This window comes from Delphinapterus leucas, chromosome 17 (assembly GCF_059928025.1).
Source record: "Delphinapterus leucas isolate spDelLeu-1000000601 "Yukka" chromosome 17, BTC_Dleu_Yukka2, whole genome shotgun sequence".
In the NCBI taxonomy this organism is placed as follows: domain Eukaryota; kingdom Metazoa; phylum Chordata; class Mammalia; order Artiodactyla; family Monodontidae; genus Delphinapterus; species Delphinapterus leucas.
This window is the reverse complement of record NC_143145.1, coordinates 55,468,519-55,483,289: the sequence shown is the minus strand read 5'-3', so window position 1 is coordinate 55,483,289 and position 14,771 is coordinate 55,468,519. Positions and strand designations below refer to the sequence as shown.

The 14,771-nt window shown below is 33.9% G+C and overlaps 1 protein-coding gene across 1 annotated transcript in view; it reads right to left on the bottom strand.

Moving 5' to 3' along the window:
• Nucleotides 1–3,483: 3,483 nt before the first annotated feature.
• MMP16 (matrix metallopeptidase 16) overlaps nt 3,484–14,771 on the bottom strand; it is a 357,858-nt gene continuing 346,570 nt past the window's right edge. The window contains exon 10 of the mRNA XM_089898989.1: nt 3,484–13,677. Coding sequence (XP_089755115.1) covers nt 13,343–13,677 — 335 coding nt within the window. The 3' untranslated portion in view covers nt 3,484–13,342. The remainder of the gene's footprint in view (nt 13,678–14,771) is intronic.

Below are 14,771 nucleotides of genomic sequence, written 5' to 3'. Positions count from 1 at the left end.
AATTATAAGCCTTGTCTAAAAAGTTGTATGAGTATGACCATTCAACTTATTGAATTGAGAGACCTCTGAAAAGAAAGGGGAACAATATTAACAATATCAATAGGATCATTCGAAACAAAACAAGATGCAAAAGATAGTAGAGGTTTCAAAGTTGTGGAGTTTTATCTCTTCAGTGAAGTCAGGAAAGATAAAGAAGGAAAAGGTGGAATTCAAAGTGGAGAGAATAGCATGAGCCAAACTATGGGTAAGGGATGGCAAGTATTTGGATGGTTTCAGCTATAAAAATATATACTGGTGAAAAGCTTGAAAATCAAGTTAAAAACAGATTTTGGCAGGTCTTCATGTAAAATCTTTGTCTTTATAGAGAAATGATACAATTCAAACTCTAATTTGAGAAGATCGTTCTGTCATAGATAGTCTGAGAGAGGTTGCGTTAGGAAAGGAGATTGAGAAAGGAAGAACTAATGAAACTTAAATAGGACAAGAATGTCAAGGAAAAATCAGATGCCAGTAATTCTGCAGAAGTAAAACTCATAGACTTGGCAAATGTCTAACGGGGACATGTGAAGCAAAGGGAGAAGGAGAAGTCCAAGACCAACTGGTGCTTTCCTGGATATGTAACCAAGAAAATTTAGTGCCATTAATAAATTAGATAATTCGGGATGAAGTATGTTTACTTTGATGGGAGAAAAATGATGGTGATGGGTTTTATATTTAGTAGATTGAATCTTGGAAGCTAAAGAAAAATTCAGATTAATTTGTCCAGCAAGTGGCTGGAAATTGTGAATCTGGATTTCATGAGATATCCCATCCACAAAGCCAAAGCCATGCTTATGGATAAGGGTCCATGAAAGAGGGTAGAATAAAAGAGGTTAAGAACATATAGGGGCTGAATCCAATGTTCATTTTTCAGTCCACTGTTTTTTGTGGACCCATTAGTAACTATTAGTATAGTTAAATACTTCATTTTGGGGGTTTTGTTTTTAGTCTTTAGCAGCAATTTTTCCTTGAGATAAAACTTACATAGAGTAAAATGCATACATCTTAAGTGTGCAGATCAATAATTTTTGCATATGTCTATACCCCTCTAGTCATCAACCACATCATGAATGAGAACATTACTAACAGTACAGAAAGATGTCCAAAATGGGATCCTAATCCCCCTAGACCAGTTCTATTTGCAGGAAACAGCAACTCCAATCTTCCTGGCTCCCTCTTTCCCTCTCACCTCTCAGCTGTTCCACCACGGACTGTTGGCTGGACGTGCAGAGTCCATCCCTAAGGCAACCACTTTTTGCCATCATCATTGCTTCCATCCTGGCCCAAGTCACCATCTTCTTTGCTTGTTATTGACTGAAGTGGTTTCCTTCCTAATTGGTCTCCCTGCTTCCACCCTTGCCCCATTACAGTCCTTTGCTTACAACCCTCCAGCGGCTTCGCATCTCATCGTAAAGCTTCGCTCGTTTCAGTACCCCTAAGGCTCCATAAGACATGACCCACATACTGCCTCCATGGACACATCCACCCCTCTCCTCCTTGCTTTTTCTGCTGTAGCTGCAATGGCCCCCTTGCTATTCCTTACAACACACCATGCTTGTTCCTCCTCTGGGCCTTTGCACTGGCTCTTCCTTCAGATGTGCACATAGCCCACTCCCTCAATTTTTCTTACCTCTACTCAGATGGCACCTGATTAGAAATACCCTACTGTTCCAAACATCCCCATCTTATCCCTGGACCCTGATTTCCTTCATCAAACCTATGACCTGACATACTATTTGTTGCTCATTGTGCTGAATGACTTTTTAGTCAATGATTCAGCCCTGACACCTAAAATGCCTGGGATGTAGTCAGATCTCAATATCATTGAATGAACAAATGAATGGATTGTGGATGCATATATAGATGATGAAGTATATTTCTATCTTTCTACCTACTTTGTCAGTTCCATTAAGTTTTACACTGCACGAAAAGAAAAGAACATATGGGGGAATTATATAAGCTCAAAGAACCAGTTTAAAAAGTGAGATATGGTGGAGGGAAATCCTCTAAACTCTAATGTCTAGAAGCCAACATTTAACTGAGGGCCGACTATGAACTTGGTACTGTATCAGGCTCTGGGTATGGAAGACAGGTGAGAAATAAATAGGTCCCACCCTCAAGGAGCTGTCTAGGAAAAGTATGAATAGCAGAGTAACTATCAGTATTAAATATTGCTAAGAAGCCAAGTAAGATAGAGAATTAGGAAGAGTGGATTAGGTAATAAATATATCATTTACATTGAAGAAATTTTACATCAAGTGCATGGTGAGAAGTACAAATAAATAATAAGAAGTAAAAAATTGAGTTAGGAAGATATGAAAGGAGTGACTTTATAAATTTTTCTTTCAAGGAATAGAGCAATTAAAGGAGAGAGACAGACAAGGGGGGGCAGAGGGGAGGAGAAGGAGGAAGAAGTGGGAAGGGAGAGCTAATGATACACCATGTGGTAACTAAATTGAAGAAATGATGGTGTATGAAACTGGGTTGAAGTTATGCCTATTCAATACTTTTTATAAAAGGTTTAAAGAATGCAAACACTGCTCACTGCAATAAATTATATTTGTGTTTCTATAGTATGCTAGGTGTGTTATTAGGTTCTCAATACCCCTATTTGGATTTTTATTTTTCTAAACAATATACTATTCTAATTTGGTCTTTGATTGTAAGATAAGTGATATAATAGTGTATTTTCATATTATATAAATTAATGATTCAGATATTAAAAAAACAATTCTACTAGGTGAGATTAATTGTTATAGCTTTTCTTTCTCTTTGATAATAAAAACAAGGGAGATTCATTCTTGGATTCAGCCTGATATTTATGGTCACACATCCTTAATAGCCTTATAAAAATAAAGGCTATCTTTTATTTAAAAGCTTCTACAAATAAAAATAAACTATATTGTTAGTTGACTAAATCTTGTAGGTTTTTGTATGCTGACATGTTCCAAAAGTACAACTCTTATCTGAGTATTTCTTTAAACTCTTTGAGAAAAATCTCCAAATTTCCAAGGATTCAGCCTAGATGCAGATTTCAAAGACTTAATATAAACAGTCCTCTGTCCTTCTAGTCTGTTTATTACTTCAGACAATTAAATTTCTGTGATTATCTTAGTTACTCTGCTTCAGAGCTCCTCTTTTCTGTGTGCATTAAAGTTTATAATATTAAATTATTTGTGCACAGATGAACCTTAATTTTTGCATGAGAGAACACATTTTCTTTTATTCCCAATATGCTTTCCTAATTCTTCTTAAAATTCAGATGATCTTTTAGAACTATTAATACATATTAGATTTGCTTTCTAGGAAACACTTGTTCAAGCACTTGGTTACACGTACCTATTTGATATTCTAAGAAAATAATTTATTAAAATATTAAGTATGAAAATGTTTATCCTTACTCTTGTTTTCTCTCTGTGAGTCAGTTCTCTATTCATGGCCACCCTATCATTTAAAGAAAAAGAAGGAGGAAAAAAATCCTTAAATAGGATACTGCCAAAGACTTTTGATATCAATATTAACTCCTTTGATTAAATTTAGGACTTTAATCAATAAATTATACTCACTTATCCAAAATGTAATTTTTATTTTTGTCAAGTGATAATGAAATCTTAACATATCCTGTGTTCATGGGCACTTGCCTGAAATACATTTGATATAGTAATACTTCCTGCTTCTGTCCTTGGTCACAGTCATAGGAATCTAGGTAGCAGTTAAACAATTCTCCAGTTGACGTGGCCATTTTAATATACTTACTATTTCAGGCAAACACACACAGGAGATTTTGGCCTAAATTACTTTAGAGTTTGTACTTTATGTTGTATATCAATTAGGAAGACATAGATAGCAAAGCCTACTTCTATATATCACCATAAATGTATGTATATCATCACTGAGTAAACCACAATGTCTATGAACCATTTTTCTGTTCTCTTATTTATTGACAGTTTTTTTTTTTAATTACAACACAATGAATTGATGGTAAGTACAGAAGATGCAATAGTATAAAAAGCCATTTAACCCTTCCCTAGGTTAAGACACTTACAGCAGAAAAAAAACGGCCCCACCCAAAATCCCCTTCTTGAATGAAAATGAAATAAATATAAATTAATAAATATAAAACAAATCACTGCACAGCCCTTAACTCTTTGATTGCCATGGCAAGAACCATGCTGATGATTCTAGCTTGTGACATTTGTGTAGTTAAAGGTTGCCGTAGCAGTCAAAGGGTTATAGCATTGTAAACATAAGTACTTTGTGGAAAAGTTCAGTCATGTTAATGGTCTACAGCGATGAGATTAATATTATGATCCCTTGACCTTTACTGATGAAACATTATAAGGAGTTAAAGAGATAGTAGCTTGGTGAGCTGTTACATAGACTAGTCAACCATTTTATTTAACAATGTGCTATGAGGCCTTAATTTACCAATAAAGGACAACTTGTGAATAATAAACACTGTTCAATGCATTGATCAATAAATCAATGAAAAAATTAATTTAAGCACCACAAAATTTTGCCTGATTATATCTGACAGTCATAATACACTTTAGCACCATTTATTTAGCTTTATATTTGTACACAAACAAGTTTTGTGTTTGTCAATAGAAGCTATCTGAAACAAACAAAAATATATATATATATATATATATATATATATATATATATATGCCAGATTTAAGATGGTATAAATGTATAGAAACCTGTGTGGGCAAAAAAAATCACTAACAACTTGCAAACCTTAGAACTCATTCAGCAAATAAATGTGTTATTTTTTTCTTTCCTTGCACACAGAAGACTACATATTATCAAAAATTTAATGAAATAGTGTTGAGTGTAACGTGAACAATCCAGACACTTAAAGTTAGAATTTAATATTCTCTGCATAACTGAAAATATCAATGGGGATGAAAATAAAGGTAAAGTATTGTCTTAAACCAAAAGATAACAGCCTAAATATTTCATTTCCTAGTGTTTCTCTCTGCTTCATAGTTTAATGCTATTTAAATAAAGTCTGCATTAATTTTATGCATTAAATCCTTTTAATTTCCCATAACTACAATATAGAAAAAAATGATTTTCATAAGAAGCTATAAAATGTGTATTGTTTACTCAAGAGACAACTTTTCTTTGCAATTGCTTGCATCTAATTCTGAAAGATAAATGTCTGTGCAATTTTTTAAAATATATATGGTATTTACTTGACAAACTAAATTTATGGGCACTTACCTCCCTTAATCTACCTAGTAAATATATATATACATATATATTTACTAAATATACTATATATTTCCAAATCTATATTACCAGATAGCTCATATGGATGGCATAAATTGCATTCATTATCATACTGATCCACTGTTAGAATCAAGATAATGTTAATATAGGTTACAAGTTTTAAAATATCTTGAAGATAGGTTGCTACACTGACAAAGCAGGCAATTTTCTCTATGTCAATTAGTGATTCTTTTAAAAAACCATCAGTAGACTATGGACTGGTTAGATTTTGTTTTATTAAAAAATTAAGCTCATTAAAAGTTATATTAGCAAAAAATTGAACTAGTAAACTCCAGTTATTTCCCTCCTATAATATAAAAACAAGATATATTGGTTTAAAATTATATATCTAAAAAAAATGTTTCAAGACTTTTAAGCCTGAAGCAAATTTTTACTGGTGAGTCTCTAAAACCCCTGAAAATAGAGGTCCACAATAGAAATGCTGATGCAGTCAAAACAAAGACAGCAAAAAGCTGCCACTATAACACCGCTTAATCTCTTATTCTCTCATTCTTTTTAATATATATGTAATTTACACATAAAGGGAAATAGACCAAAGAATTGAGGTTTTAGGCATTCATGTACTCCTGATGTACCTTAAACGAAACACTGTATTATGGTATTTACTTTCCAGTATAATTATTTAAGATACATTCACCAAAAGCAAACTTCCTTAGCTGGCTTATCAATAGACAACAGCCTTCATACTCAGCATTTCACTTTTCTCAGGGGAATAGCTCTAGAAAAGTTAGAATCCAATGCAAGAGATTGGGAGGTGTGTGAAATTTATTGGAACTAAATCTTTGCATGAAACTTGTTAAGGAAAAAAACTGAGGGACAAACATATTTTCAGGATACCGCATACAATATTCAATTCTGGTTTTCACAAAGGGAAGGGAAAAACAAATCTGTAAAAAAAAAAGGTGGGGGCTAGGTAGAAATCGAAAGGAATGCAAATATAGGCACAGACTGCACAGACAACACAAAATAATATATCCCTCCCAACCACCTGTATTTAGGGGTGACAAACAGAACACAAACAAATAATTTCAGAACTGAAGGAAGAGAAAAATAAGGCACACAGAGCATACTTGTTTGGAAATAATGTTTGTTTGGAAATAAAAAAGTAACTGAATTGTGAAATTTTGCATTCATGAATATATAAAGGAATAATGGATTCCACTTCAGATACAAAAGAAGTGACAAAAAGAACTAAAAATCTAATTTTACACAGGCAATAGTATATACTAAAGAGCTGTGAGAAGATAGTAAAAATGTGGCCTCTGTGATGTTTCAGTGGTAGCAAAACTATGACATTGATTTAAGGATTGAATCATTCATTCAGGTAGAGTATATTTTACCTTTGCAACTGGGTTGTCAGTATATAGAGTCAGAACAAGATCAAATTGGCATTACATAAGAGTAAATGAAATGTGTTCTAGTAACTTGTCAAATGGACAGCTCACACCAGGCTTTATTCATCTATATCTTGGCAAGGCAGGCCAACGTAGAAACAAACATTCAAATAAAGATGACAAGTACAAGCAGCACCATATCCTATCCTAGGAAAAAGCATCGTAACATGCAGTCACATCTCACTGAAGCTTCATCATGTATGAGGCATGTATAAAAAGGCCTGTGTCCAAAAGTATTTCTCCTGGGATCCAATCTAGCTACAGACCAAGTGCTATAGAACTGTTTATATTGTGAGTGATATTTGTTCATGGATAAAAACAAGTGGATAAGATACTCAAGAAATGTCTTTGTAAATCAAAAAGTTAATCATTTCATTCATGTTCACCATTTTCTCCTTCTGGTTTTTCTATATAAGAATTAATAACATCTTGCTTTGAAGCTAAGCGGCCTAACATAATGCAATTTTCATATTTATATTTAATTGATTTTCTTCTTCTTCCTTCTTAATGGCATATAAATCCAGCTCTATAGCAAAGCACATGGCAAAGTTATGTGAATCAGCAAAACATCCTAGTTTATGATGTGTTTGTCCTACACTGTCCAGTATGCTCTTGAACATAAGGATTCGTTGAGTGCAAACTTGAACATTATTCCCAGTCCAATGTTAGTATAAGACACATTTTAAGACATGATGCTCTTTAAATTGAAAAAGCATAGAATCGTCACAAATCTTCAGAATTATCTCCCATACTTTTTTATACTTATTATGCACTAACCATGAGTTACTGGCTATGCCTTCATTTTCCTTAAGAGCTTTAGTTATGAGTGCCTGAGGTGCTGCATTACAGCACTCATGATCTTATACCCTTACTTAGTATAAAGAATTAGCATTGTTCTAAAAAATAATGCATGACATGTCCAGTTATAAGCTCACAGTTGTGTTTAAAAATTGAAAGCTGATACTTCAGTATCCTACCAGGAAATTGGCAAAAATTTTGCAATATCACATCTGTTTTTCACTCAATTTCTGTGAATGTCAAATCAGTGCTCATTCTTAGGCTTTGTATACTATTGGTTTAAATTTCAAAGTAGATATATGTATAAAATGTTGGAAGAGATATTTGCAATTGGATGTTATTAATCTGACCTGGAAAATATCAGGATCATTTCAAAATTACACCAAAGTAAACAAATGAAAAATGATTTGAGTAGTACATGAAAGACAATGGTTACAATTAGATGAGACTAAAACACTAAGGCTTTGCTACTCTGCCAAGTGTTTTGTGTTACATGATTATTGAGGTAAATTTCTATCCTAGGGACATGGCTTTTCTCAGGAGATTCTAACATTATATAGATCTTTCCAATTGAGGTTACTGAATATCTAACTTTGACATTTTTAGCCTAGAAGGCAATGCATGAGTATCAGATGCCTTTATGCAGGGTAACAGCTAATGACCACTGTCTAATTATATACATTGATATATCACATACTCGTCACTAGTGTGAAGAGCCTGAAGTTGCATTGTTCTACTATTTTTATACTTGCTAAAGTAAATTTTCCAGTTGTATTAAGGAGTGCTATATGATGTTTTACATTTTACAAAAGACTCATATTTCCTGTTCTTTAATTTTCATAATATATGATAAATTTAATATTTAGAATTCATATTTATTGTGTGGTGCTATGCCTGGTTGCTGCATTCTTTATTATGAAGTTTTTCTGATATTTAGGAAGTTCTAATTTTTTAAATATAACTTCTCTGATGTAGCTATGGTTCCCTACTAGGCAACATAGACTCTATAACATAGATACATATGTTCTGGCAGTTATAAACTGTGATCACAATAAATCAATCAGGAAGGTGCATGAGATACAATGAAATGGCTAGATTTTCTAGTATTATTGTTATGAAACCTTGTGATATCATAAGATTGTACTCATGACTACTTATAATGGCTTATCTGAATTTAACATTTTTGGTTTAGATGGCATGTTCTGTTTAACATCTGATATTTTGGAACGTGTTCTTGAGAGAATCAAAAATTCAATCAACTCTGTGCTGTGTTTGCTGAAAAAGATTTCACCACCAGCCATGAGGTTGTTTCAGTATATGTTACAGTCTCACAGACTCAATACTATCAGTAAGCCACTGCCTTTATTAGTTTTTGGAAATAATTCCAAAACTTAAAAAGAAAAGGATTATTTTAATGAATTTTGTGTTAACTCAGTCTATTTGATTATAAGATCCATTCTTTTTCAGGTAGCACACTGAATTTAGTCAATATGGCCACATTGCTTATTCTACTATAAGATCCACAAAGTGTGAGTGTGTATTTGTAGCATACTAGAGATAACAGCATAATATGTAGAAGTGGAAAGTATTATATTAGTTTCCCTAGGATCTCATATATACACATCATCCATGTATTGGAAATACCAGTGAAGTTGGGCAATGTTCTCATCCACCACATTGTGTTTTTTAAATCACCGACAGAAAGTGAATAAAAACAAGTATCTAGTATATGAAACACACAAATTATATGTCAATAGAAAAAGATTACAAGCAATCTGAATAGTAAAAGTAACATTTGCTTATTTCAGTAAATCAGTCTCTATCCTTTATTACTCAGTAATTATTTTTTGTAAATTATTACTTAGTAATTTATTACATCTGATTCAGAAAAGTCTTGCCCTCTGATTTATAACAGAAGTTGTCTTTGCTAGTATCATATAATGTTCTCTAATTTATGCACGTTACCTTTGCGATTGTAAAGAGCATCTGTATTCACCTGTTCTGATGCCATGTCAGAAGACACTTTGTTCTGAAACAGGTCAGTAGTTAAATTCACAACCTTTTCCACAGATCTGATGTGGCTTAACTGCTTTATAGAGAACACAGACTGATTGGCTGTTTAATACTTCATTCAGTCCAGTTAATAATATATAGAAAAATAATATTTGGCTAAAATTATAATATAGTTAATTTATGTAAGAAACATTACCTTGTTTATATTTATGTTTATATTAAAGTAATGAGAAATAATGAAACAGAAGGTGAATTATTTTTTGTCATTGTGAATGTGTTTTCATTTCAATTTAGGAAACCCTAGGTCTGAACTTTCCATGCTATCAGTGATAGAATGTTGAAAAATATTTGATATGTTGTATATCTCTATTGATACTGAACTTGTACATTATATTGTTTTATTTATTATTCACCTTGTTCTTGAATCACTATTCTTATGTGCTAGACCAATTAGTCACTCTCCCTTTCACTATTCCATTAGGATTGACATTTTTTCCCCAAACCCCAAGTGGAAGAGAAGTAGTAACCATACAAAGTGCCTGGCATAAAATAGGCAAATAGAATCCCAATGTTTGTGATTATGCTGTACTTAATATTTTCTTATCTCTTGTAGTCTCACAACCTGAAAATTTAAATGTTCTAATAAACAGAGAAGCCATATATGCCTTTTCTTATCACATAAATCTCATCTCATATTGAGGAAAATATGGCCCAACACTTATCTATGACATTTCCAGAATTCAAGCATAATGACAGAGTCTTTCCCTTCTTAATGCTATCGTTATTTTCTAGCCCTTATATATTTATAGTCTTCTGATGAATCAGGATATTGTGACAAATGAGTAAAGAGGCAAAAGATTGCTTCTTTAGTTTCTTTCTCATTTTAGAGGAAAAAAAATCAATTTTTGGTGCAGGTTGATGGAATTCCTCAATGATTTACATATGTCCCCAAATGACATGGTTACTCATTTCAATCTTCAGCAAAATACAATTTCCAGTCTTTTTTTTTTTTTTCTTGGCATCGGGCCCTAAAAAGATTAAACCCTCCCACAGGCAAACATTGTATAAATGAGCTTATGTATATAGTTCTCGCTCCATGCTCAGTAGAAGCGACTCTTTATAATACCAGCATTGTCTAGAATGGAAGCACTGAAATAAAGCTACAGGGCTAATTCTTGTCCTCTCCCCTTGCTTTCTTGGCCTTCACACACATAATCTCCATCATCTTGTCAAAATACAGTCTGCATTGCATAATGTTTTGCTGTAAAGCCATTAGCCATTACTTTTTTCTAACTATCCTTTTTTCTTAGCCTTACTTTATGTTCAGGTTGTAAGAAATAACAATTTGCAAGGATTTGCAACATGCCCTCCATGATTACAAAATATTTTCCCCAACCAAAACATAAACATATAGTTTAACTGAGAGGCATTCTAATTTTCATGCTATGTTGAGTATAAATACAAATTCAAGGCAACCAAACCAACCATTTCCAAATAAGAATGTATACCTACACTCATTAAAATCATCTGGAAATGTGTATTATTAGCAAATGAGTAAGAAATTTTCACTAGTATAAAATTCCTGCTTTATTTAAAAGCCACACTGGCCTTTCAAGTATTTTGAGGTTTTTTTCCCCCCATAGTTCTATATTTGTACTAAAATGATGAATTTAGACTTGAAATTATATTAAAGGAAAATTAAAAGTCACTTCTACCTATAGGGCATTTTTAAAGTGTGCGTGTAAAGAGCAAAGTGTCCATCTGCAGATCCACCATCAACACTCCTTCTCTCTCCACTCTAAGGAAACAGCTCATGCTTACTAGGTTTTTAGAGAACAATTAACACTCCAATGGAGAAGCAACACAAGACTTCCTCTGTTTGTGCCAGTTTGCAAGTTAAAGGTCAAAGGGCAAAGACATAGAACAGGACTCTTCAAGGAAAATTTTCACAGAAGATAATGTTTAAGTTTTTGTTAATGACAGTCAACAGATCAATAATCAACTTCAAGGCAAGCTGTTCATTGTTTCAAAAGCTAATCCCCTCAAAAGCTGGCTTTCACACAAAGCCAATGTCTGACTCATGGGGTGCATTCGTTCTGACCATCTCTAATAAGTTCACAGCCCAGTGGCTGTAAAGCCTTTCACTGCAAGAAGCAGCGCCTAAAAATCAATTAAGAGGTCTGTCAGTTGCTGACTTTTCTCTAGGAAAAAAATATTGATACAAACCTGCTCTGCAGGTCACCTGAAAATGACAATACTGCTGTTAGGACAAATTACACTCAACAATGAAATGCTTTGGTGGTCTCTTGGCTCTGTCAGCTATCAAATGGATGGCTAAATGCCAGAAGCCACACTAACCCTTTGAGAACTATGGTTGACATGAGATAGATAGCTAATACACTGGAGGATATTCATGCAATCTCAGAGTCATCATTTTAATTCATTCTTTAGATGGCAATGCTAACGGCGTCTTCCACGGCAAATTGAGTTTTCATGCAATGGATTTTAAAACAGAAATTGTGTTGTGTGTTGTGCCTAACAACAACAACAAAAAAGACAGGCTGTTATAATCAGTTGTTCAAATAAAATTTCACTCTTACAAGATATTTAATAAAATAACTTTTTATTTGCCAGAAAATTTTTGGCAAGTAACATCATTTCTGTTTGTTATAAATGCATTTATGTAGTAGTGTGAATCAACTAAAAATTACATGAGGTTATAGGATATCTGTTTTAAAAACCTGAACTTCTTAAACCTGTGCCTGTTTTTACCATTGCCCAGTTCAATAATTTACCAGATCCTAAGACTCTGAAAGCTGATTTGATAGTTCTCAAAGGGTTACACCAATGTATTACTAGTGTCACATATCCTTATAAAATAACTGTCACTTTAAACCACTTTAAAGACAAACTGCTTTTTGCTCCACTTATAATGAATATTCCTGACAGACCCATGGAAGGCCTGGGGCAGTGGCCTAATACAACTTGGGGAGATTATCACAATGATGTAGGGGTAAGGTGGCAGGAAGGGGTTTAGAAACACTTCAAAACAATTAAAATGTCCCATTTGAATATAGCTGTGAATATAAATGTGATGAAACATTGAGAACATAGCTGAGAACAGCTGTATAAAATGAAAAATGGATGTAGTATTAAGGCTGTTACAATATTGCAGATATTTTGGCCCCTTGTTTGTTGGAAAATGGCTGTCCCAACAGTCTAAAGTCCTGCATGTGTATTCCAGGTCTCCCACCTGACAAAAACGAAGCATAGGAGACTGTCCATAGCAGTCAGAGAACTATCTTCTTTGGAGACAAAGCTGTTTTGGGTCTTCACACTCTCCTGAACGTTCAATTGTGGGTATTTTGTTTAACCTTTTCTTTTTCCTTGCTGTAAAGCAAAAATTTGTGGGTTTTCCATTTTGCTTTTTCCCCCAGAAATGGGCTCAGACATCAGAAAAAAACATATTAGAAACCTTTAAGAAGAATCTTTTCTTCTTTTTCCTCTTTAGGTAATCCTGAAAATTTACTGGGCATTGAGCGTGCAGAGGAAAGGCCTAGAACTGAATGACAAAAAAAGACAAAGGACTGAAGAACGGCAGGTACTGTGCATCATGGAAGCTTCCCCATGAGTGCGTTTCCATTCATGTGCAGGACCAGCAACCCTCTGGGTTTGAAAGGTCAGCCCCAAATCTGGCTGTCACAAGCCTGCTCCTAGCTAGGAAACAGCATAACAGCTCTTGTCTTGAATCTCAAGTTATCACAAACTCCTAGAAAAGAAAGAAAGGAAAAATCCCTACATCACACCCACTCTTGCATAGAGCGTTTACAGTACAGTATGTGGCGGGGTGTTCCTTTCCTCTTGAACTGGAACACAGTGTAAACCAATACAAGGAGGCATAAGGCCAAGATGCAGGGAATGACAATAGCTATGGCTTTCACAGTGCTGGCTGTGTTGTCCAATTTGATGACAATGTCTACATCATCTGGTGGGCTGTGTCCTTCTTTATCTCTGTCTCTTGGTCCGTCACAGCCCATAAAATCCTTGAGGATGGATCTGGGATATCCAGGTTCTACCTTGAGTATCTGGTTGTTGAATTTCCAATACTCCTTTCCTTTGTAGAAATACGTAAAGCCTGGTGGGGGGAAAACACACACACACAGGAACCACTTATTTGTAAAAGTGTATATGTATAGAAATTTAATTAAATAGGATACTTAAAAGATGTATGTTAAAGCCACTCAATTTTTGTAGGAAAACACTATTCCCAGATCAGCTGTCTATTGAAATGGATCTGGCACTTGTGCTCCAGAAACTGTGCCCTCAAATGCCTAGGGAAAGCTCAGCTGAAAGAGAGAAATAATATTTGCACAGAGTTGTTGAAAGACCATGCTTTATACATCTACTCTTAGTCTACACTGCAAAAATAACTTCATACTGTTGCTCGCTTATAGGATTGCTGGTACAGAATTACACATTAGTGTGAGAGTATCAACCTGTATTGAAAGATGCCAAAACAGCCTTATAAACAGAAGCCCTGTTTGCCCTCATGCAGCTATTGAGGACATTGTGCAATACATCATAAGGAGGCGTCTCCATGAAACACATCAAGGGAAATTTCTAATCATCTTAGCATCAGGAATAGTTGTACTTCTCCTAAGGAACAAGTTTGTTTTTGTCATTTGGAAAAGAAATCACAAGAAATCATAAATCAAGAAACTAAAGGTGATTTCCTTTGTATGCTAGGAATTTTAATAAATACGTATTTATTGTATTTTGTGCAGTAACCCTTTTCAGCTCTAGGTCATGCCCATTTTGTCTCTTCTTTTGTCCTCATTTTTTAACTTTCTTATTTACTTAGCTTATATTAAATTTTTATCACCTAGCTACATTTTACAGAAATTCTAAAGCTATTGTTAATCCTTTTAGAGTAAAGGATGAATAGAGTATAAATAAATCTATAATTCTATCTTTAATACTTCCAACTAACATATATTTCATGGGGGAGGAGGTAGTATGTAGAAGGCTCAAGTAACTTAGCAACACATATGATTTATGTTCCAAAACATTATGGATGCAGATAATAGATTTGTAAACTTGTGACAATTAAACTATAAATATGTTTTTCTTAGAACTGTTCTCTTAACTTTTGTTTTTTTTCCTGGGAGCAAGCCCTGGTTTTTCTTTCTGTCCATATCTCTTTCATGTCAAGTTTCTTTGTGACTTTGA